The sequence below is a fragment of the Ostrea edulis genome, chromosome 2 (genome assembly GCF_947568905.1).
Source record: "Ostrea edulis chromosome 2, xbOstEdul1.1, whole genome shotgun sequence".
NCBI classification, from domain to species: Eukaryota; Metazoa; Mollusca; class Bivalvia; order Ostreida; family Ostreidae; genus Ostrea; species Ostrea edulis.
The window spans coordinates 51,070,153-51,093,995 of NC_079165.1; the positions used below are offsets into that span (position 1 = coordinate 51,070,153).

General features: G+C 33.6%; 1 protein-coding gene across 1 annotated transcript in view; it reads right to left on the reverse strand.

The window, feature by feature from the left end:
* Window positions 1–258: 258 nt before the first annotated feature.
* The window catches only part of LOC125679960 (tyrosine-protein kinase transmembrane receptor Ror-like), a gene marked incomplete at its 5' end in the record, with an annotated part of 32,466 nt that continues 8,881 nt past the window's right edge, over window positions 259–23,843 (reverse strand). The window contains 3 exons of the mRNA XM_048919412.2: window positions 259–471; window positions 3,221–3,379; window positions 5,868–6,041. Coding sequence (XP_048775369.2) covers window positions 259–471; window positions 3,221–3,379; window positions 5,868–6,041 — 546 coding nt within the window. The remainder of the gene's footprint in view (window positions 472–3,220; window positions 3,380–5,867; window positions 6,042–23,843) is intronic.

A 23,843-nucleotide genomic window follows, 5' to 3' on the forward strand; every position in this document is an offset into this window, starting at 1 on the left:
TCATTGATTACAACGTCGGGTAGATGACGAGATTAACGTCATAACCGTGCACTTATTGTGCCAAAACAATAGCACAAAGTATATGATAATAATAAATGATAATTAATAATGTACATAGAATAAATGCATTCAAAACCTACTTACAATTAAGTTTTCGTTTTCAGCAATGACCATTAAATCTGTTTAATCAAAACAGCTTAATTATGAATTTAAATTGATGCAGAGAAAAATTTCTCTGTTTGTATGGCAAAGAAAATTTTAACAGACATTTTCTGTCGCTGATAAATCTATGCTACAGTTGGAACTTTTCAATATTTCCTTGTTGAAGTCTGTCAGATGCTTGTGTATTCTGAAGAAAGAATGCCTGTCTTTTGGATCAGTCTTCCAGCAACTTAACATGATGTGGTAGAGGATATACGGGCATTCTTCTGGTCGTTGCAAAAGTATACCTTCGTCCAGGAATCGAACAACCTTTAATATGAAGATATACTTATGTTGAAAGGTCCTAAATACAGAGAACCTCGGTCTTTCATTGGCGACAGAACTTCATCTCTGTTATGAATTCTGTAGAAGATTATGCCAAGCGATGGGCTAAATATGAAAAGAACTTGGTACATTGTCAGAATGGATTAAAAGTATCAAAGGCATATTAAAATTTCGCAGTAGACACATCAAAACAAAATTACGTACCATTTATCATTCTATGTTTAGTCAATCAGAAGTGAAAAAGAATTAGATAGGTTACATAAAGAATTTGTTTTGGTTCTAGCTGACAAAGCTTGTAACAACATTCTTTTCGTATGTAAAGCTCATTATCACAACTAGATTTTAAACGAACTTGGCATTAATTTCACTTTTGGTAATCGTACTCCAATTTCCCTTTCAAAAGATGAAATTCTTCAAAACCATGCTTCAGTTTTAGACACATTAAATATGAGTTACCGTACCTATACTGGATTCCTAAACTTCATAAAAACCCTTACAAAGATACGGTAAATGTTCTACCAAGCACCTATCGATGCTCCTCACGAAAATATTAACACCTGTGAAAGAGAACCTTCAAACGTAAAATTGTGCCACTACATATGCCAGAAGTGGTGTAAATCAAATGTGGATTATATTAAAGATTTTTTTTAGTATATTTGAAATCGCAAAACTTTTCTAAATTCAACAATATCAAAACGTTTTACTTTTTTATAATTCACACTTGATTTACACCATTTTAAGAGAATATTACAATGTAACTGTTTGTAGATTTCATTCTAGAAATGAAGTTATAAACAGACGGCATTGGAGTTATTAGGAAGGTACACGTTTTTCAGGATTTAGGCTGTGTGTATGCGTGCTTTCGTTTGATGTGTGTCATTACATGATAATATGATAACATAACGCATTTTACCTCGGAGGTTGACAAAACACGGACAGTCACGGACGCACGGAAATAGATAAAAATAGTACAAATCACGGATTCATTTTGCACGTATGATAAAAATTTCCGTGCATTTTTTAAATATAGAATATGCTATTGATTTGTGACTTCGAACATACATTGAATTTTTTTTATGCATGTAGGTAGGGGATATATGTAGGTAGAATCTACTAGTCACGGATATTTTCCGTGCATTGTGACGTCATTGTAATTGTTATAAACATGCGAAAATTACAATAAATTACAAACAGAAGACTATATTTCTTTCATAATACAAGAATGATATTTTATTTTAATCGTAATTTCTTATAATTCTTCAATAAGAACAATTTACAGAATTTCCGTAACTTTGGAACCCGTGACTAAAAAAATCCGTCCGTGATTTTAAAATCGTCCGTGAATCCGTCACTTAAAAATCGTCCGTGACTTTTTGTTTTTGTTTATGCAATTTCCGTGATTTTATGTGTTTACGAATGTAATAAATAATAATAAATGTGTTTCTAGTTTTCAGTTTTATTGATCCGTAAATTTTGTTAAAAACGGAATGTCAATTTCATATCTTTATCTGTAAAATTTTATGACAGTGCAATGTCAAATTCGATTTCGTCCGCTGTTCAAATGAGCATTGCAAATATAATGCATTCTCCGGAACAACATATTACTGTTCACTTTATGAATTCAGATGTTCAGAAAAATGGAAGTGACTGTGGTGTTTATGCAATTGCAATCGCAGTGGAGTTGTATTTTGGTGGACTCCCAGAACAGTACACATTACGTTTAGTACAGAAGCAATGATACTCCATTTAATGGATTTCATAAACAACAAAATTTTCCGTAAATTCCCTTCATGTTTCACCCACGATGTCAAAATTCAACACTTAGTACTAAACAAATTAGGAAGTCAAATACAAGTCAGTACACATGTAATACATTTTTTTTTTATTTATGGAAATTATCATCATCCGTGCAAAATGAATCTGTGATTTGTATTATTTATCAAATCACGGACAGATATTTTTTTTCAGTCACGGATACCAAAGTTTACGGAAATTCTGTAAATTGAAGAATTTATATGAAATAATGATAAAATACTTGTATTATGAAAAAATATATAGTTTTTACATGTTTATTATAATATAATTCCAATCTTATTTATTACAATTGTTTTGATTGGACAAAAATAAAGCTGAACAAGAGTTTACACATCAATAAATCCGAAAACGCGATGTATTCATACACGCCTGAAAACAAACAACATAGTGCGGGTAACTATTCAAATTTTTGCAATTGTTAATAAAGTCAATGAATTGGAATTATAAGAATCAAACATTCTTTTTGAAGAATTTATCGATGTGTAAACTCCGGACATTTTAATCACAAACTTAACATAAAAGTGCTTCGCACTTTTATTCAGTTTGTGAGTAAAATGTCCGGAGTTTACACATCGATAAATTCTTCCAAAAGAATGTTTAATCCTATAGTAATGAAGGAATCACGGAAATATTGCATACAAATCACGGACAAATGTTTGTGACGAAACAATTACGGTGACGTCACAATGCACTGAAAATTTCCGTGACTGGTAGATTCTAACTATACATATTCCCTGGGGTGTACACAAAACAATTCAAAGTATATTCGAAGTCACAAATCAACTGATTTTATAAATTTAAAACTGCACGGACAATTTTATTATCCGTGCAAAATGAATCCGTGTTTTTGTACTATTTTTTCTATTTCCGTGCATCCGTGCGTCCGTGACTTGTCCGTGTTTTGTAAATGGCGTTTTACCTCTTCGTTTGAGTGTCCATAGTAAGGCTGTCGACCATAACTATAAATCTCCCAGAGAACAACACCGTAAGCCCAGATATCCGACTCGTTGGTGAAGCAGCCGTACTTTACACTCTCTGGAGACATCCACCGGACTGGAAGCATTCTTGAACCTCCGATCTGGTAGAAAATCAAATTTTTGTAAAGTTTTTTACCTATGATTTTAATATATATATATATATATATATATATATATATAGAGAGAGAGAGAGAGAGAGAGAGAGAGAGAGAGAGAGAGAGCTCTAAACACTTTGTAGAAATATTTCGACCGTGTTACCAGTCTTCTTCAGTCGTGTTTATCTCTCATAGTAACGTAACGCACGACTACATGCACGAAAGTACTATGACGTCACAGTAAGTATTATAAACGTCAAAGTTGATATTGCGCGAAAAATATTTGAGAAAGGTAAGAGTCTAATAATAATATGAACAATACTCACCCGACCTCATGGACACATCCTAAAATACGACTATGCGTACAATTAAATAGTTGGTATTAGTAATGAAATAGAATTTTAGAATTGTTTGTTCACAAAGCAGTCAACTACTGGCCTAAGTGAATACAAACAAGAAATATTATAGTAAGTAGTTAATCGTAAATACATCAACATTGTTATAATCAGTTATTATAACACGTTCTTTGCATACAAGTCTTACAAGACATTAATCATTAAAGACAAAAATGTTCCCTTTTGTTTATTCCGTGTGGTACATAAGTATTTAATTTTTTCTTCCATAAATTGTCTCTAAAGCGACGATAAATGTCATCTTTGTAAAGTTTTCCAATTCCTATTATAGAATAATCGTCAATACTATGAGAATCCGTATAGAAATGAATAGCAACAGGGTCATCAGTTTCGTCTAATAAATGACAAATTCAAAAGATGCCTTTGGTATAAAGTTACCCCAGTTTCTCCCACATCTATAATTTTGTTGCATTTTTTTGCAAAACACTCCATAAACTACATTGCTGGATTTACAATTGATGTAATTTTTGATATGATATTTGTTACCGTTGCAGTCCTCAAATTGATTGGTTTTAATGACATATTGACATAAAGTACACTTTTTAGCACCACACGGCTCGCATAAATTTTCTTTTCTAAAAAATAGATTATTGTCCCAGAATGTCTTTTAATTTTTTGTCTCTTTTAAAAGCCACTATGGGCATATCTCTAAAAACGTTTTTGAGGCGGTCAGAATTTTCAAGAATTTTTTGACGGTTTTTTAAAATCTTATGAATATTGGGAAGCCCTTTAGAATAGTCTACCACAAAGGGAATACGGTTACCCTGCTTCATCTTTTTTCTGTAGTTTAGGAGATTTGAGCGGTTGAGTTTATTTACTTTCTTAAGTTCATTTTCTACATCATTATCTAAATAACCGCGTTTTCTTAGATTTTTCTTTATTTCCTTCCGCTGATTTTGATATTTTTCTTCTGTGGAACAAATTCTACGCGCACGGAGCCCAAGTCCAAAGGGAATAGATTTTTTTGTATAAATAAGAATATATATATATATATATATATATAAAGCACTAAAAATGATTAACGACACGAACAGTGAATTTTCAAATTTTCAGGACAACCTGTCCCTTCCTCAGAAAGATAGAATATTTAAATAGAAAAGAAAACTGAATAGAAAAGGAAACTAAAACTACAACTAAACTACAAAAGCTGATAACAAACAAAACGTCTACATATAAAAGATATTGAGTGTAATATGTGGCAATAGAAAAATCGAGCGTCTAGACTGATCTGAACTGACTAGTCCTACGCTGGATCAAGTCAAAAACAAAGCTTTGTGTTGTTGGATTACACACACACACACACACACACACACACACACACACACACATACATATATATATATATATATATATATATATATATAAAAGTCTCTTTTTTTCAAAGTAAAATATATAAAAAAAAAAAGACGACCCGTAACACAGTCGAAATATTTCTACAAAGTGTATATATATATATATATATATATATATATATATATATATATATATATGTATACATACATGCTATTACAGATTATGCTATACTGGAATATGCTATTACAGTTATGTCCTTTGTAACGTATTGCTGCCGCTTCGTCCGTATAATAAAGTATAACAAATACATTCATTTGAAAATGTGTCAGGAAATCTCAATCTTTATATATATAATGTATCATTAACGAGGGTGTTAAAGAGGTAGTAAAGCTCATTTCGGTGAAAAAAATTCTAACACCAAACATGTTATCCCTTTTTACATTGTAACATCAACAACAAAAAAAGAATGGTATTTATCAACTTTGAAATGATTGTATGTGCGTCAAAATTTACACTAGGAGCCAATCTACATAGCAGATTAATTTTTTTCCAGGAAGCCAAAATTCAGGGAATGCAATGTGAAGATTATAATTGTTTTAAATTTAGAATTAAATGCATAAAATTGTCACTATTTACAGAAAATGACTTGTTTGAGTCAATTTGACACATTTTCATCTTTTAGAATATTTTAAACAAACCGACCTTTACTTTCTATAGAGTATTTCCCACATTTTAACACCCTATTCAAAATTCTTAATTGAAAAACCAATTACACTCTCAAAAATCACCTTGTAATAATCGTGAGTATACACATCTCTTGCCATTCCAAAATCGGATATTTTGACAGTAAGACCGTTTCCAACTAGACAATTCCTGGTGGCTAAATCTCTGTGCACAAAATGCTGTGACGTAAGATACTTCATTCCATTGGCTATTTGCAATGCTACATCAATGAGGTCAGTCTGAAAAAAGGACGGGTGAAATTAGAATGAAATGTTTTGTTAATGTGAATCTGGAACTTTTGTGAGGCCTTTCCCCTGTTTGTGAAATAATATACAAAAGTCAGTTTCCTCTGCATTACCCATCTACTGATTGTTTTGTCCGGTCTTTAAAATGCAATCAACAACGACCTGTTACAATTTTCTATATGAAAATTCTCGTTTTCACAATATATCGTGCGACCTTTCCACAAGGGATTGATATAAATTGAAGTGAATTTGAACTACCGTGGTGTGATGTTTGCTAGCGCCCTCGGGCGATAGCATATACGTTATTGTTTTTGCAGTTAATGCAAATGCTTGGGTGCCATAGTTTGGCATTCTGGAAGTTATAAAATCTCGATTTCTATTTTACATTTGAATCCCTTACTATATCAAAACTCTTTACACAAGTAATAATTCTAAAAAAAAAAAAAATGTTAAAAAAAAAATTTACAGGTGCCTATCTGACTTTTGTTTTGCGGGCTAATTATATACATGTAATGCACAGGTTCCATGTAATGATATTGGCACAATAAGTAGCCTGAAAAAATCTTTATTCGTTTTACATGATGACATCATTGATAAAGCTTATACTTGTATTATTTTAGATACAACATTAACAGTAATTAATGCAGCTAGTCTTCAGATTTAAACTGCATTCGCGATACACGTCTCAATATGATTGAAAAATTCTCGATGGAACGTAAAACAAATAAACAATCAATAATTCGCTATACAACCAGCAGACAACACACATGTCACGCTTGTCCGATCAATCGATACATTCTCGACTAAAATAACTGCAGGCTATACACAATACACGCGTGTTACATGTAGCCTGGACTAAAAATAACTTCTTTCCTATGACGATGCGCAGGAAAATTACTGTTCTCAGCAGTTTTCGTAAAGTCACGTGGTAAAAATTCTTCCTTCGCATTGACTGACTTTTCTGTGAAAACAAAGCATAACTTTGATTTTGGATCTTTCCGTGACATTGCGCGGGAAAAATACTGTCCTCGTAAGTTTCGTTCGTCAACAGAAATGATGAAAGAAATCGCAAATTTCAAAAATTTTCTTTTTAATTTGAAACCTATACCAGTTTAGCATCTCTCTATCAAAGTTTCAAAAAATGTTGATCCCACCAGAAGTTGAAACTTCAACTTCTGGTTGTTTCCCAATTTTATTTTCTTCATTTTCATGATATGCTGGATAAATTTTGTTAATTTTTGGCAAGATTTAAATTCTTTTTATGATGTTTTATATAAACAAAGTTTATTGAAATATCTACTTCCCGTCCGGAGATATCTTTGATTTTCGTTTTTAAAAATCCACGGGAAATCTCACTAAAAACTGAAGATAATCTAATAGAAGTTTCAGCGATATTAGATCTATCAAATATTTATGCTTTTTTTTTTATATAGTTTTGTTTGTCGGCGTCACTTCCACTAATCACAGGAAGTGATTAAAAAATTCGCTTTCAACCTATCAAAAGACTAAAAATTACACCTTAACCTTTTTCTTTTGAATTCTATACCATTTTATTAGGCCTCTTTCGAAGTATCTACACATGTTGACCCCACCGGAAGTTGAAACGTTAACTTCCGCCCCCCCCAAAAAAAATTACCATTTCATTTTTGTGAGCTCAATTTCTCAGAAATGTTTGGATAGATTTTAATAATCTATGGGATGAGTATAGGCCTATATATAAAGTTTATATAATAAGCCGATCTTATGAACAATTCACTTCCGGTTAGGATATAGCGTCGATTTTTCTTTTTTCAAAATTAACATTTATTTTATCAATTTTTATCAATAATGACGATAGAAAACAAATGAAGCTTTCAGAAATATTATATCTCTCAATTGTATAATGGTTTTTGTAATTTTGTTTGTCGGCATCACTTCTGGTCGTCACCGGAAGTGATAAAAGAAATCGCAAATTTCGAATTTTTTTTTTTTTACATTGAATTCTGTACAAGTTTGATACATATAGGTAAACCTTATAGTGATTGTACTGTTTATTAAGTTCTTCCGTTTCAGACGGACGACCTTATAGTGATTGTACATTCTCTCACCAGAGGTCGCGTTACGCAAGCTTCACATACACTTCTGTCAACGCTTGGAATCACGTGACAATATAATCACATGATATAAACATCCTTTCCGTTTAAAAGTTCTGGTAACAGGTGATGACATCAGGCTCTTTTCATAGCCCACTGGCACTTTGATAAGTACATATTTACTAATTATAGCTGTTTGTCTTTTATCTTTTATCAGTTATTAGACTGTAACCCTCCGTTCTGAAATTTATTGATCCGAAACTAATTTCACATGGTATTTAATCAACTTCGGATATGTACTTTGTGCTTACTCCACCCCCCCCCCCCTTTCCAACTTTTAAAACTTTGTATCAGTCAAGCCCAAAGCCTACATCAAAGGGGAGGCGAATTTTATTTATATGTGGTAACTTTCACAGGGGCCTAAGATACCATTTTTAATTATTATGATTTAAAAAGTTCGGTTATACATGTACAATCTGTTTCGTTTCGGTGGATTTCGTTTTGTTTCGGTAGATTTCGTTTCGTTTCGTTTCGATTTCGTTTCACACTTTACAGGTACCCCCTTTCTTACTTTTGATTCCATGGTTACATTCAAATCTTCACCACTTGGATGTCCCACATTCATACGCATATTACGAAGTAGTTCCAAATTTATGATAAAAAACCCGGCGATTTTAAACAATTTACAGTATAAGCAACAATTTAATTGCACCAAAAACATTTCATAGTATGACTAAATATTTAGTCGAAAACATAAATGTTGGATATTAGAAACTTTTACAAGATTTCTGTAAAAAACCGTTGACAGAGGTGTAGTGTGAGGAGCGCACGGAACTCTGGGTAGAGAATCTGTTTCTTATTAAGATCTTCCGTTTCCAACAGAAGACCTTATTGTCATTGTAAGTTTATTTAAGGTCTTTCGTTTCAGACGGAAGACCTTCTAGTGATTGCTCGGTTTATTATTAAGGTCTTCCGTTTCCAACGGAGGACCTTATTGTTATTCTTAATTTTTTCTCTATTATTATTTTTTTTCCTTACAATTTTTGTTCACGCGATTTCTCAAATATGCGTCAACTGATTAGCGTCAAATGTTCAGGGATGATAGATATTCACTTAAACTCGATATGTTTTTTGTTTTTGCGATTTTTTCTACGTCAATTATTACGTAAAATATTGACGTTTCAGTGAAATCTAGGGGGGTCACTTTGTCCGGGAGTGTTCTTGGAAACTATTGAAGATATCAACTTCAGATTTTCAGCGTTCGTAGAAGAGACTTCATATTTGTGTATAGCAGCATTCAAATTTGTCTAACGCAAAAAACGTCAGAGCTCGCTAGGATCCGAAAATTTATTTATGGCATTTTTGGACACATTTTCTTTAATATCATTTGATACAGAAATAATTTGACAAGATATATAGAACAAAATTTGTAGATAATGACAAGACCTATTCGACGATATCAAAACTTAGGGGTCAACCCCTCAAATAAAGGGCCGAGAAGGGTCAAAAGTATTTTCCAAATAGCTCAAAAACTAAAGAGATTTTGTAAAGCATTATAAAGTTGTTTATTTTGACGTTTTGCAATTACTTGTGTCAGCGAAATTTACATTGATTACGTAATAAGGGATTTTAAAGGAAATGGTGTACGAAAATTTGATGCCTCCTATCTCTTAAACGAAAAATATTTTGTAAAGCATTATATAATATAAATTGGTCAGAATGTGACTCTAAACAATGTGCCATCTTTAAATTTTGTCTTAAGTTCCCTTTTAAGGAATTCAGGGGATGGCCTGTATAACTGAATATCCCTTCTATCGTGAAAACTAAAAACATTTTGTTGAACGTTTTAGAACAAAAGTCATAGATAATGATGAGACCTACTCGATCATATCAAGTTTTAGTGACCAATCCCTTAAATAAGGGGCCGAGGGGAATTAAATATCAACATACAATGTAAAATAAAATGATTTTTGCTATAGGTTTACAATGACATAACTTTTTAGTTAGGGAGGTTTGGGGAACATATGTAACGGTCCCCGTTACAATTATAACTAGTTATTCCTCTTCTTTAGTGAGAAATTTGTCCGCACGATTTTATGAAAGTGCTTCAAGAGATCAACTTGAATCTTTGTGAGATTATAGGGGTCATGAGGAGGGGTACAATCAACTTTCCAAATTTTCAAAATGGCCGCCGTTTCAAAATGGCGGCCAAAAAAACGTCAAAAAATCAAGGTTATCGGATTTCAACTAAATTCTATTTCTAGGGTAAGTTGATGACCCCAAGTCCATTTCCAACACCAAGAGAAAAAAAATAGCCGCCATTTTCAAAATGGCCACCAATGTACCGATATATTTGAAAGTATTAAAATCTATATGACATTTGGGTTTTGTGGTCAATTGAAGGTCCACAGTTCATTTCTAGCATCAGTATTTCCTTCCATTCCATTTCCCATTTCTTCAGAATGGCTGCCATTTAAGAAAATGGCTGCCAAAAATCAAGTTTTTCGGATTTCAACCAAATTTAGTTCCTAGGGTTTATTGAGGATTCTGAGTCCATTTCTGGCATCAACATTCATTTCTGACAGGGGTAGGTGTTCGGGGACATTTGTGTTGGTATCCCAACACAGTTATAGCTCGTTATTATGTCTCCGAACACATAGTGTCGTAGACATATTGTTTTTGCTCCGTTTCTTATTAAGGTCTTCCGTTACCAACGGAAGACGTTCTAGTGATTGCACTGTTTATTATGTTCCCCAAACAAAGTTTGGGAACATATTGTTTTTACTCTGTTTCTTATTATTATGTCTCCGAACACAAAGTGTCGGAGACATATTGTTTTTGCTCCGTTTCTTATTATTATGTCTCCGAACACAAAGTGTCGGAGACATATTGTTTTTGCTCCGTTTCTTCTTCTTCTTATTATTATTATGTCTCCGAACACAAAGTGTCGGAGACATATTGTTTTTGCTCCGTTTCTTATTATTCTTATTTTCTTCTTCTTCTTCTTAATATGTCTCCGAACACAAAGTGTCGAGCACAAAGTGTCGGAGACATATTGTTTTTGCTCCGTTTCTTATTAAGATCTTCCGTCTCAACGGAAGACCTTATAGTGATTCTTATGTTTCTTTACCTCTATTATTATTAAGGTCTTCCGTCTCAACGGAAGACCTTATAGTGATTCTTATGTTTCTTTTCCTCTATTATTATTATGTCTCCGAACACAAAGTGTCGGAGACATATTGTTTTTGCTCCGTTTCTTATTATTCTTATTATTAAGGTCTTCCGTTCTTCACGGAAGACCTTATAGTGATTCTACTGTTTCTTATTAAGGTCTTCCGTTACCAACGGAAGAACTTCTAGTGATCCTACTGTTTATTATTATGTTCCCCAAACAAAGTTTGGGAACATATTGTTTTTACTCTGTTTCTTATTATTATTATTCTTTTTCTCCGGTACTTTTTTGTCCGGTAGTGATCTCAGAAACTACAAAAGGGATCGATATGAAACTTTCCAGGATGATAGTATAGCTTTTGTAGATGTGCATAGTGATAGTCATTTTGTCTTCACGTGCATGCACGCGCGTGCACGTGAATTGCAATTTTGGTACAAAAAATGGAAAATCAGAATATTGAAGGAAGCGATATAAAACCTAAATAGGATGATAGTATATCATTTGTACATATGAAAAATAATAGTTTTTTTGTCAGCACGCGCACGCATGCGCGTGCACGCGCACGCATGCGCGTGCATTACAAAATTTGTACACTAACTTTGGAATCAGTCTAACTTTTTTGTTGTTCATTGAAATGGCTTGAAATTCATATCATAGGTAGATATTGAGACCCTTAACTGATTTGCATGGTCAAAATTACCAATTTGCACGCGCATGCACGTGCGCTTCATTTTGATTGGATAATACTAAAACGTTTGTAACTATCTTATTTATGAAGCGAATGAGATGATATTCACAGCATACGTAGACAATATGTGTATCTATATATTGGTGTAACAAAAAAATGCCAACGCACACGCGCATGCGCGTGCAACGTTTTTTAAATGTTCAATTTTTAAAGGACAATAACGTTTTTGTTTTTCATCAAATTATATTGATATTAATGGTTTAAATGTGTCTTGGTACTCCTTACAAATTGCTATGGTTAGAAATACTGCTCAGCACGTGCATGCACGTGTGCTGAATTCTGATTGGACGATTTTAAAATCGCTATAACTTCCTTATATTTGGTGGAAACGTTATGAAATTCACACTGTGGGTATATGATACAAATGCCTGATGAACGACATCAACAAAAATTCGGAATCATACACGCGTGCACGTGTATGCGCGTGCAACGCTTTCTTTCATTTTTTGGTACTGAAATGACCATATTGAACGTACTACATGTAATTAAAGGCTAAAATAAAATGATGTTTTGCTATAGATTCACAAGGACATCACTTTTTAATTGGGGGAGGTTTGGGGAACATATGTAACGGTCCCCGTTACAATTAGAACTAGTTTTTTTTTTCCCTTTCGTCTCCGAGACCGTTGGATGGATTTTCCTGAAACTTTCAAAGATTGAAGAGAACGAGTGTACCTCCAGGCAGTTTTTTCCTTTTTTCAAAATTCACTTCCGTTCGTGAGATTCGTCCGATTTTCCGGTTGTTGTCAGCAACTTTGTCCGGGGGTAAACTTGAAAACCACTAAAGATAATCGAATGAAACTTTCAGGGATGATAGATCTATCTTCTGTATGGTGCATGCACGTAATATTTTTTGTCGCCGTCACTTCCGGTCGTCACCGGAAGTGATTAAATAAATCATCAATTTCAAACTTTTTTCTTTCAAATTGAAACCTATATCGGTTTACTAGGTCTCGTTCTAATTCTCAAAAAATGTTGATCCCACAGAAAGTTGAATCTTCAACTTCCGGTTATATCAAAGAAAGCCTATTCATTCTCTCATTTTTCAGTGCCATAAATCTCGATAATGAAACTAGTTAATGAGTTGAGTTTTACATATATTATAGTCACTATAAATGTCTACAGTAAGGTCAAATATTTTTGTAAAATTCACTTCCGGTCGGCAAATACGGCTTATTAGCTGTTTTCGTTGTCCAGCGTTTTTCTCAGAAACGGTAAAAGATAGAGTCACCAAATTTTCAGAGTTAATAGACCTCACTTTGTAGGCGTGCAGTAGGGGGTTAGAATGTCGGCCGTCACTTCCGGTCGTCACCGGAAGTGATTAATGAATCATAAATTTCAAACTTTTTTTTTAAATTGCAACCTATATCAGTTTACTAGGTCTCGTTCTAATTCTCAAAAAATGTTGATCCCACAGGAAGTTGAATCTTCAACTTCTGGTTATATCAAAGAAAGCCTATTCATTCTCTCATTTTTCAGTGCCATAAATCTCGATAATGAAACTAGTTAATGAGTTGAGTTTTACATATATTATAGTCACTATAAATGTCTACAGTAAGGTCAAATATTTTTGTAAAATTCACTTCCGGTCGGCAAATACGGCTTATTAGCTGTTTTCGTTGTCCAGCGTTTTTCTCAGAAACGGTAAAAGATAGTCACCAAATTTTCAGAGTTAATAGACCTCACTTTGTAGGCGTGCAGTAGGGGGTTAGAATGTCGGCCGTCACTTCCGGTCGTCACCGGAAGTGATTAATGAATCATAAATTTCAAACTTTTTTTTTAAATTGCAACCTATATCAGTTTACTAGGTCTCGTTCTAATTCTCAAAAAATGTTGACCCCACCGGAAGTTAAATCTCCAACTTCCGGTTATACCAAAGAAAGACTATTCATTCTCTCATTTTTCAGTGCCATAAATCTCGGTCATAAAACAAGTTAATGATTTGAATTTTATATATGTTATAGACACTATAAATGTCTAGAGTAAATTTAAATATTTTTGTAAAATTCACTTCCGGTCGTGAGATATGGGGTGGACATATTCAAACCTTGTTTTTTCAGTTTCTCAATAATGAATATAGATAGACGCTTGAAACTTGTAGAGTTGATCAACTAACATTAGTCCATTGTACACATACATTCAAGTTTTTCGTCCGTCACTTCCGGTCTATACCGGAAGTATTTGAAAAAATGTCGATTTTCCGATTTCTTCGAGTGATTTATCAGAGGTGACTAGATATATTTTCTTGAAATTTTCAGGAATAATGTCTGATGAAATGACCTTGCTATAATTGTTTTTGTTTTTACAAAATTCACTTCCGGTCGGAAAATATGGCCGATTTTCTATTTCTCAAAAGGTATTTTGTCCAGCATTTTTCTTGGTAAAGGTAAAATATAAGTTCATCAAATATTCAGGGATGATCAATCTACGTTTGTAAGCGTGTATTGATCAGGTCGACCGTCACTTCCTGTCGTCACCGGAAGTGATGGAAAGAATCGCAAATTTCAAACTTTTTCTTTTAAATTGAAACCTATACTAGTTTATTAAGTCTTATTCAAAGTGTCAAAAGAATATTGACTCTGTCGGTAGTCAAAACGACTACTTCCGGTTTCTTGAAAAAATACCTTTTTACTTTTCGTCTCTTTGTCCCCATAAATCTCGCTTATATTTGAAGTCTTTCATATGATTTTCACATGTCTTAATAAAAGTATCAACTTCTAAAGTTTTGACAATTTTGTTTTTCAAAATTGACTTCCGGTCGGTAGTAACCTACTACTTTTTCTTTCTTTAGTCTACTTCTTTTTGTTGAGAACTCTTTCAGATAGAAATGTGAAATTTTCAGGGAATATAGACAGTAAAGAGTCACTGTCATTCTTAGGAAAACACATCTGAATAGTACTTCCGGTCGTCACCGGAAGTTACAAGAAATGAGTAAAAAAATTCGATAATACACTTCTCATTTATTGTTAAAGTACATTCTTTGATATATTTGAATGGTTTTTGTAGGATCAGAAAACTCTTTACCGGAAGTGAACAAACGGAAGACCTACTCATTACTAGTAATGAGTTTCTAGTTATTATTAAGGTTTTCCGTTACCAACGGAAGACCTTCTAGTGATTCTACTGTTTATTAAGGTCTTCCGTCTCCAACGGAAGACCTTCTAGTGATTCTACTGTTTATTAAGGTCTTCCGTTGGACTGTTTATTATTAAGGTCTTCCGTCTCCTGCGGAAGACCTTACTATTATTGTTCGCGTTCTTCTTCTTCATTATTATTATTATTTTTATTATTATTATTATTATTTTCCTTGGTAGTACACGCGTTTTTCTCAGCCATTTCTCGATCGATTTTCACGAAATTTTCAGGAAAGATGTCTTTTGGTGACGAGACTTTGCTTGCAAAATTTCGTGCTTGACGTCACTTCCGGTCAGGAGTTATCTCTCTTTTAGTGACTTTTTGAGGGGCCTTGTTGTCCACACATCTCCTCCGTTAGTTTTGAAGCTAGAGTCTTGAAATTTCTACACAAGATAGAGTAAACATTTTAGAAGATTTGTGGGGGATTCGATTTTACCGGAGGCGATTTGCCTAAACGCTCGCCTGGACCTGAAAAAATGGATGCCAAAATTTTTCGGCGATTTCGGCGATTTTTGACCTTTCATCTCCAATATCTTTTTTTTTGCAAATATTTTGTTAAGACATATAGAACAAAAGTTGTGCACATTTACGAGATCTTTTCGAAAATATCAAGATTTAGGGGCTAGCCCCTTAAATTAGGGATCTAGAAGGGCTCAAAGTCTAGATCAAATATCTCAAAAATCGTTAATATTTTGGTATAAGTCAAAGAACAAAAAATGGTCATCTCAACAATCCAAATCTATTCATATAAAAATTTAGGTCATATGTTACGTAATAAGGGATTTTAAGGGCCAAAACCATAAATTTTTTACCCCTTGTGTCTCGAAAACGACAAATATTTTGAAAAGCAATAAAGAACAAAAGTTGTTCAGAATGATGATCTGAACAATATGCATATTTCGTTTTTACCCTATGTGGCCCCGTTAGGGAGCTACAGTTTGGCCCCGAAAAATTACTTCTAGAAATAACTCGAGAACGGTAAAGAATTTCTAAATACTTGTTGAACAAAAAATGTTTGAAATGTCATGACCTTTCTTACGATATCAAGCAAAAGGGGCTGACCCTTTAAATTAGGGGCCCAGAAGGGTCTAAAGATTTATGAGAATATCTCAGAAACTATTAATATTTTGTAATAAGTCATTGAAGCGGAAATGTTCATCTAAACGAGCTTGTTCTTATCAAATCAAAAAGTAGGTCATATGTTACGTAATAAGGGATTTTAAGGGCCAAAATCATAAATAATTGACGCCTCATATCTTGAAAACGACAAATATTTTGAAAAGCATTATTGAACAAAAGTTGTTCAGAATGATAATCTAAACAATATGTACATTTCGTTTTTTCCCTATGTGGCCCCGTTAGGGAGCTACAGTTTGGCCCCTAAATATTTCTTGTAGAGATAACTCGAGAACAGTAAAGAATTTCTAAATACTTGTTGAGCAAAAAATGTTTAAAATGACAAGGCCTTTCTTACGATATCAAGCAAAACGGGCTGGCCCTTTAAATTAGGGGTTCAGAAGGGTCCAAATGTTTTTGAGAATATCTCAGAAACTGTTAATATTTTATAATAAGTTGTAGAAGCGGAAATGTTCATCTCAACGAGCTTGATCTTATCAAATCAAAAAGTAGGTCATATGTCACGTAATTAGAGATTTTAAGGGCCAAAATCGTAAATATTTGACGCCTCATATCTTTAAAACGACATATTTTTTGAAAAGCATTATTGAACAAAAGTTGTTCAATGTGTCATAACCTATCGATCAATATCAAAAAATGGGTCTGTGGGCCTCATGGTTCGCCTGTAGAGTCGATTTTTGTCGATATCAGTCGATTTCAAAAACTTGTAACTGGTAAATATTTTGTAAGGACATATTGAACAAAAGTTGTTCAGTTTATCGAGATATATCGATTGACATCAAGAAATAGGCCTATGGTCCTAATGGCTCGCCTGTAGAGTCGATTTTTTGTCGATATCGGTCGATCTCAATAACTTTTTACAGGTAAATATTTTGTAAAGACATATAGAACTAAAGTTGTTGAGTCTATAGAGGGCTAACAAATGACATCAAGAAATAGGCCCGCGGGCCTTATGGCTCGCCTGGAGAGTGGAATTTCAAACGAATTTCACCGCAACTTTGCTTCAGAAGCTTATGATATGAAAAATTGATTATATCTAAAGTGTCTTAAAGTCGGAAACTAAATTGGGACTCATTTGTCTTTTTTTTTTTTTTTTTAAACTCCGAGTGCATCAACAAATCGGACGGAAGACCTACTCATTGCTCGAAACGATATCGTGTCTAGTTATTATTATTATTGTTCTTTTTCTTACCGATTTTGTGCACGCGATTTCTCAAAAACCGATGGATAGATTTTCATGAAATTTTTAGAATAGATATAAAATAGGATTGTCTAGAACGGCCATTTTTTGGTTTTGCAAAAATCGCTTCCGGTCGCAAGGTACGGCCGAATTTTCGTTTTTCAGTTGACATTTTGTCCGGGCGTTTTCTCATAAACGGTTAAAGATTGAGTCTTCAAACTTTCAGGGGTGTTAGATGGTGACTTATACCTTTGTAATAAGGTTTATCATTGCCATCCGTCACTTCCGGCCGTCACCGGAAGTGAACAAAAGAAACGTCAAATTTTAAAATTATGCTTTTGAAACAAAACTTGCGTAGATGAATTAAGTCTCTTTTGGCATTTTAGAAAATGTTAGACTTACCGGAAGTTTAACCAGCAACTTCCAGTTTTTAGAGAATAACTTCGAAAAAATGGTCTTTCTTTGTCCTCGTATATCTCGCTTATTTATCAACTTTTTTATACGATATTTACAGATATTATTGACATTATCCGTCTCAAGAGAACCCGTTAATACTATTTCAAAATTCACTTCCGGTCGCAAGTTACGGCCGAATTTCCGTTTTTCAAATGACATTTTGTCCGGGCGTTTTCTCATAAACGGTTAAAGATTGAGTCTTCAAACTTTCAGGGATGTTAGATGGTGACTTGTAGCTTTGTAATAAGGTTTATCATTGCCATCCGTCACTTTTGGTCGTCACCGGAAGTGAACAAAAGAAACGTCAAATTTCAAAATTATGCTTTTGAAACAAAACTTGCGTAGATGAATTAGGTCTCTTTCGTCATTTTAGAAAATGTAAGACTTACCGGAATTTTAACCAGCAACTTCCAGTTTTAGAGAAAAACTTCGGAAAATTGTTCTTTCTTTGTTATCATATCTCTCGCTTATTTATCAACCTTTTAATACGATATTTACAGATATTATTGACATTATCCATATCAAGAGAATCCGTTAATACTATTTCAAAATTCACTTCTGGTCGCAAGTTACGGCCGAATTTCTGTTTTTCAAATGACATTTTGTCCGGGCGTTTTCTCATAAACTGTTAACGATTGAGTCTTGAAACTTTCAGGGAAGATATATATAGTGACCTGTAGCTTTGTAATAAGGTTCATCATTGTCATCCGTCACTTCCGGCCGTCACCGGAAGTGAACAAAAGAAACGTCAAATATCAATTTTAACCTTTTGAAACAAAATGTGGATGGAATAATTAAGTGTCTTTTGGAGTTTCAGAAAATGTAACACTTAACGGAAGTTTAAACAATAACTTCCGGTTTTTAAAGAAAAACTTTCAAAAATTGTTCTTTCTTTGTTATCATATCTCTCGCTTATAAATCAAGTGTTTCATATGATACAGATGTAAATGACATCATCCATCTTTAGAGTATAGTGAATTGTTTTTTTCAAAATTCACTTCGGTTCGATAAATATCTACGATTTCTGGGGTTTTTTCTCCAAGTGTTTTCTCATAAATAATCAAAGATTGGGTCTTGAAACTTTCAGGAATGTTAGGTGGTGACTTGTAAATGTGACATACGTGTTTCAATTTTGTTGCCGTCTCTTCTGTCATCCACCGGAAGTATCTTAAAAATATGTAATTTTTCATTTTTTTAAAATTCTAATGCTCATAACATTATTTGTTAGATTGTAATAAGTCATACCATTTCACCGGAAGTCGGTGGTTAAAAACCGGAAGTTGTTCGAAAACTCAGTATTTTTCATGGGAATTTTTAGTGTGGGTTCCTACGTTTTCCATTTGGAATTTTTAGTCGTTTTATGAACTCCTGAGATACTAGAAAGTGAATATAACAAAACCGAATTTTTTTATAATTGATAAATCATGTCTTACATATACATGTTTATTTCTTTTATGTATAGTCGTTCTTAACTAATTGAATTCTCCCAGTCAATATCCTATCTCGTTAGAAATTGGACGGAAGACCTATTTGTTGCTCGCAACGAGATCATTTCTAGTTATTATTATTATATTTTTTTCCCCCTTTCCTCTCCGAGACCGTTGGATGGATTTTCCTGAAACTTTCACAGATTATAGACAACGATGGTACCTCGAGGTTTTTTTTCATTTTTTCAAAATTCACTTCCGTTCGTGAGATAAGTCTGATTTTCCGGTTTTTGAAAGAAACTTTGTCCGGGGGTAAACTTGAAAACCACTAAAGATAATCGAATGAAACTTTCAGGGATGATAGATCTATTTTCTCTATGGTGCATGAACGTAATATTTTTTGTTGCCGTCACTTCTGGTCGTCACCGGAAGTGATTAAATAAATAATCAATTTCAAACTTTTTTGTTTCAAATTGAAACCTATATCGGTTTACTAGGTCTCGTTCTAATTCTCAAAAAAAAGTTGATCCCACCGGAAGTTGAATCTCCAACTTCCGGTTATATAAAAGAAAGACTATTCATTCTCTCATTTTTCAGTGACATAAATCTCGGTCATGAAACTAGTTAATGAGTTGAGTTTTACATATATTATAATCACTATAAATGTCTACAGTAACGTCAAATATTTTTGTAAAATTCACTTCCGGTCGGCAAATACGGTTATTAGCTGTTTTCGTTGTCCAGCGTTTTTCTCAGAAACGGTAAAAGATAGAGTCATCAAATTTTCAGAGTTAATAGATCTCACTTTGTAGGCGTGCAACAGGGGGTTAATAATGTCGGCCGTTACTTCCGGTCGTCACCAGAAGTGATTAAATGAATCATAAATTTCAAACTTTATTCTTTCAAATTAAAACCTATATCGGTTTACTAGGTCTAGTTCTAATTCTCAAAAAATGTTGACCCCACCGGAAGTTGAATCTCCAACTTCCGGTTATATAAAAGAAAGACTATTCATTCTCTCATTTTTCAGTGACATAAATCTCGGTCATGAAACTAGTTAATGAGTTGAGTTTTACATATATTATAATCACTATAAATGTCTACAGTAACGTCAAATATTTTTGTAAAATTCACTTCCGGTCGGCAAATACGGTTATTAGCTGTTTTCGTTGTCCAGCGTTTTTCTCAGAAACGGTAAAAGATAGAGTCATCAAATTTTCAGAGTTAATAGATCTCACTTTGTAGGCGTGCAACAGGGGGTTAATAATGTCGGCCGTTACTTCCGGTCGTCACCAGAAGTGATTAAATGAATCATAAATTTCAAACTTTATTCTTTCAAATTAAAACCTATATCGGTTTACTAGGTCTAGTTCTAATTCTCAAAAAATGTTGACCCCACCGGAAGTTGAATCTCCAACTTCCGGTTATATCAAAGAAAGACTATTCATTCTTTCATTTTTCAGTGCCATACATCTCGGTCATAAAACAAGTCAATAATTTGAATTTTACATATGTTATAGACACTATAAATGTCTAGAATATATATAATTTTTTTTGTAAAATTCACTTCCGGTCGTGAGATATGGGGTGGACATATTCAAACCTTGTTTTTTCAGTTTCTCAATAATGAATATAGATAGACGCTTGAAACTTGTAGAGTTGATCAACTAACATTAGTCCATTGTACACATACATTCAATTTTTTCGTCCGTCACTTCCGGTTTATACCGGAAGTATTTAAAAAAAATGTCGATTTTCCGATTTCTTCGAGTGATTTCTCAGAGATGGTGGATAGATTTTCTTGAAATTTTCAGGAATAATGTCTTATGAAATTGCCTTGCTATAATTATTTTTGTTTTTACAAAATTCACTTCCTGTCGGAAAATATGGCCAATTTTCTGTTTCTCAAAAGGAATTTTGTCCAGCATTTTTCTTGGAAAAGGTAAAATATAGGTTCATCAAATATTCAGGGATGATCAATCTCCGTTTGTAAGCGTGCAGTAGGGGATTGAACATGTCGACCGTCACTTCCTGTCGTCACCGGAAGTGATGGAAAGAATCGCAAATTTCAAACTTTTTCTTTTAAATTGAAACCTATACTAGTTTATTAACTCTCTTTCAAAGTGTCAAAAGAATATTGAGTCTGTCGGTAGTCAAAACAACTACTTTCGGTTTCTTGATAAAATACCTTTTTAATTTTCGTCTCTTTGTCCTCATAAATCTCGCTTATATTTGAAGTATTTCATATGATTTTCACATGTCTTAATAAAAAGTATCAACTTCTAGAGTTTTGATAATTTTGTTTTTCAAAATTGATTTCCGGTCGGTAGTAACCTACTACTTTTTCTTTCTTTAGTCTACTTCTTTTTGTTGAGAACTCTTTCAGATAGAGACGTGAAATTTTCAGGGAATATAGAGAGTAAAGAGTCGCTGTTATTTATAGGAAAACGCATCTGAATAGTACTTCCGGTCGTCACCGGAAGTTACGAGAAAGGAGTAAAAAATTCGATAATACATTTCTCATTCATTGTTAAGGCACATTTTCTGATACATTTAAATGGTTTTCGTAGGAATAGAAAGCTCTTTACCGGAAGTGGTCTAACGGAAGACCTACTCATTACTAGTAATGAGTGTCTAGTTATTATTTTTTTTCCCCTTTCGTCTTCGAGACGGTTGGATGGATTTTCCTGAAACTTTCACAGATTATAGACAACGATTGTACCTCGAGGCAGTTTTTTCATTTTTTGAAAATTCACTTCCGTTCGTGAGATACGTCCGAATTTCCGGTTTTTGAAAGCAACTTTGTCCGGGGGTAAACTTGAAAACCACTAAAAATAATCGAATGAAACTTTCAGGGATGATAGATCTCTTTTCTCTTTGGTGCATGCACGTAATATTTTTTGTCGCCGTCACTTCCGGTCGTCACCGGAAGTGATTAAATGAATCATCAATTTCAAACTTTTTTCTTTCAAATTGAAACCTATATCAATTTACTAGGTCTCGTTCTAATTCTCAAAAAAATGTTGACCCCACCGAAAGTTGAATCTCTAACTTCCGGTTATATCAAAGAAAGTCTATTCATTCTCTCATTTTTCAGTGCCATAAATCTCGGAAGTTAATGAGTTGAGTTTTACAGATATTATAGTCACTATATATGTCTAGAGTAACGTCAAATATTTTTGTAAAATTCACTTCCGGTCGTTAGATATGGTGTGGACGAATTCAGACTTTGTTTCCCTGATATCTGCAGAACGAGTATAGATACACACTTGAAACTTGCAGGGGTTATAGATTAGCAATAGTCCATTTTAAACATGTATATGAGTAGACGTCACTTCCGGTTTCAAGAGGAAGTAGTTGAAAAATTTACTATATTCAAATTTTTTCAACACGATTTCTCAGAGATGGCTCAATGGATTTTCTTGCAATTACGAAGATGATTGAGAATTGTAGTACCCTTAGACACGATCTTTCATTTTTACAAAATCTACTTCCGTTCGTAAGATATGTCCGATTTCCATTTTTAAAAAAATCATCTTATCCGGGGGTAATCTCAAAAACGACTTAAGAGGAACATATGAAACTTTCAGGTATTATAGATCTCTCGATTGTATAGTGCATGCACATTAATTTGTTTTTCGTAATCACTTCCGGTCGTAACCGGAAGTGATTGAAAGAATCACTAATTTCAAACTTTTTCTTTTAAATTGAAACCTACACTAGTTTATTAAGTCTCTATCAAAGTATTCAAAGAATGTTGACCCCGTCGGTAGTCAAAACGGCTACTTCCGGTTTCTCGATAAAATACTCTTATACCTTTCGTATTTGTGTCCCTCATAAATCTCGTTTATATTTCAAGTGTTTGATATGATTTTCAAATATCTTAAGAACAGTATCAACATCTAAAGTTAAGACAATTTTATTTTTCAAAATTCACTTCCGGTCGGTAGTAAGACACTACTTTTTCTTTCTTTAGTCTACTTCTTTTTCTTGAGAACTCTTTCAAATAGAGACGTGGAACTTTCAGGGAATATAGACAATAGAGAGTCGCCGTGGTTTATGGGAAAACACATCTGAATATTACTTCCGGCCGTCACCAGAAGTGACGAGAAATGGGTGAAAACTTCATTAACACATCTCTCATGTCTTGAAAAGGCACATTCACTGATATATTTGAATGATTCTTGTAAGAACAGAAAGCTGGGTACCGGAAGTGTTCAAACGGAAGACCTACTTATTACCAGTAATGAGTGTCTAGTTTCTAGTTATTATTCTTTCTTTTTTTTCTTACCGATTTTGTGCAGAGGATTTATCGGAGATGGCTGGATCGATTTGATTTAAATTTTCAGGGTTGATGCGTTGCTATCTGAAGCTTGTACCGTCATTTCTATTCTTGAAAATTTACTTCCGGTCGCAGGTTACGTCCGATTTATCGTTTATAAAATGAGATTTTGTCCAGACGTTTTTTC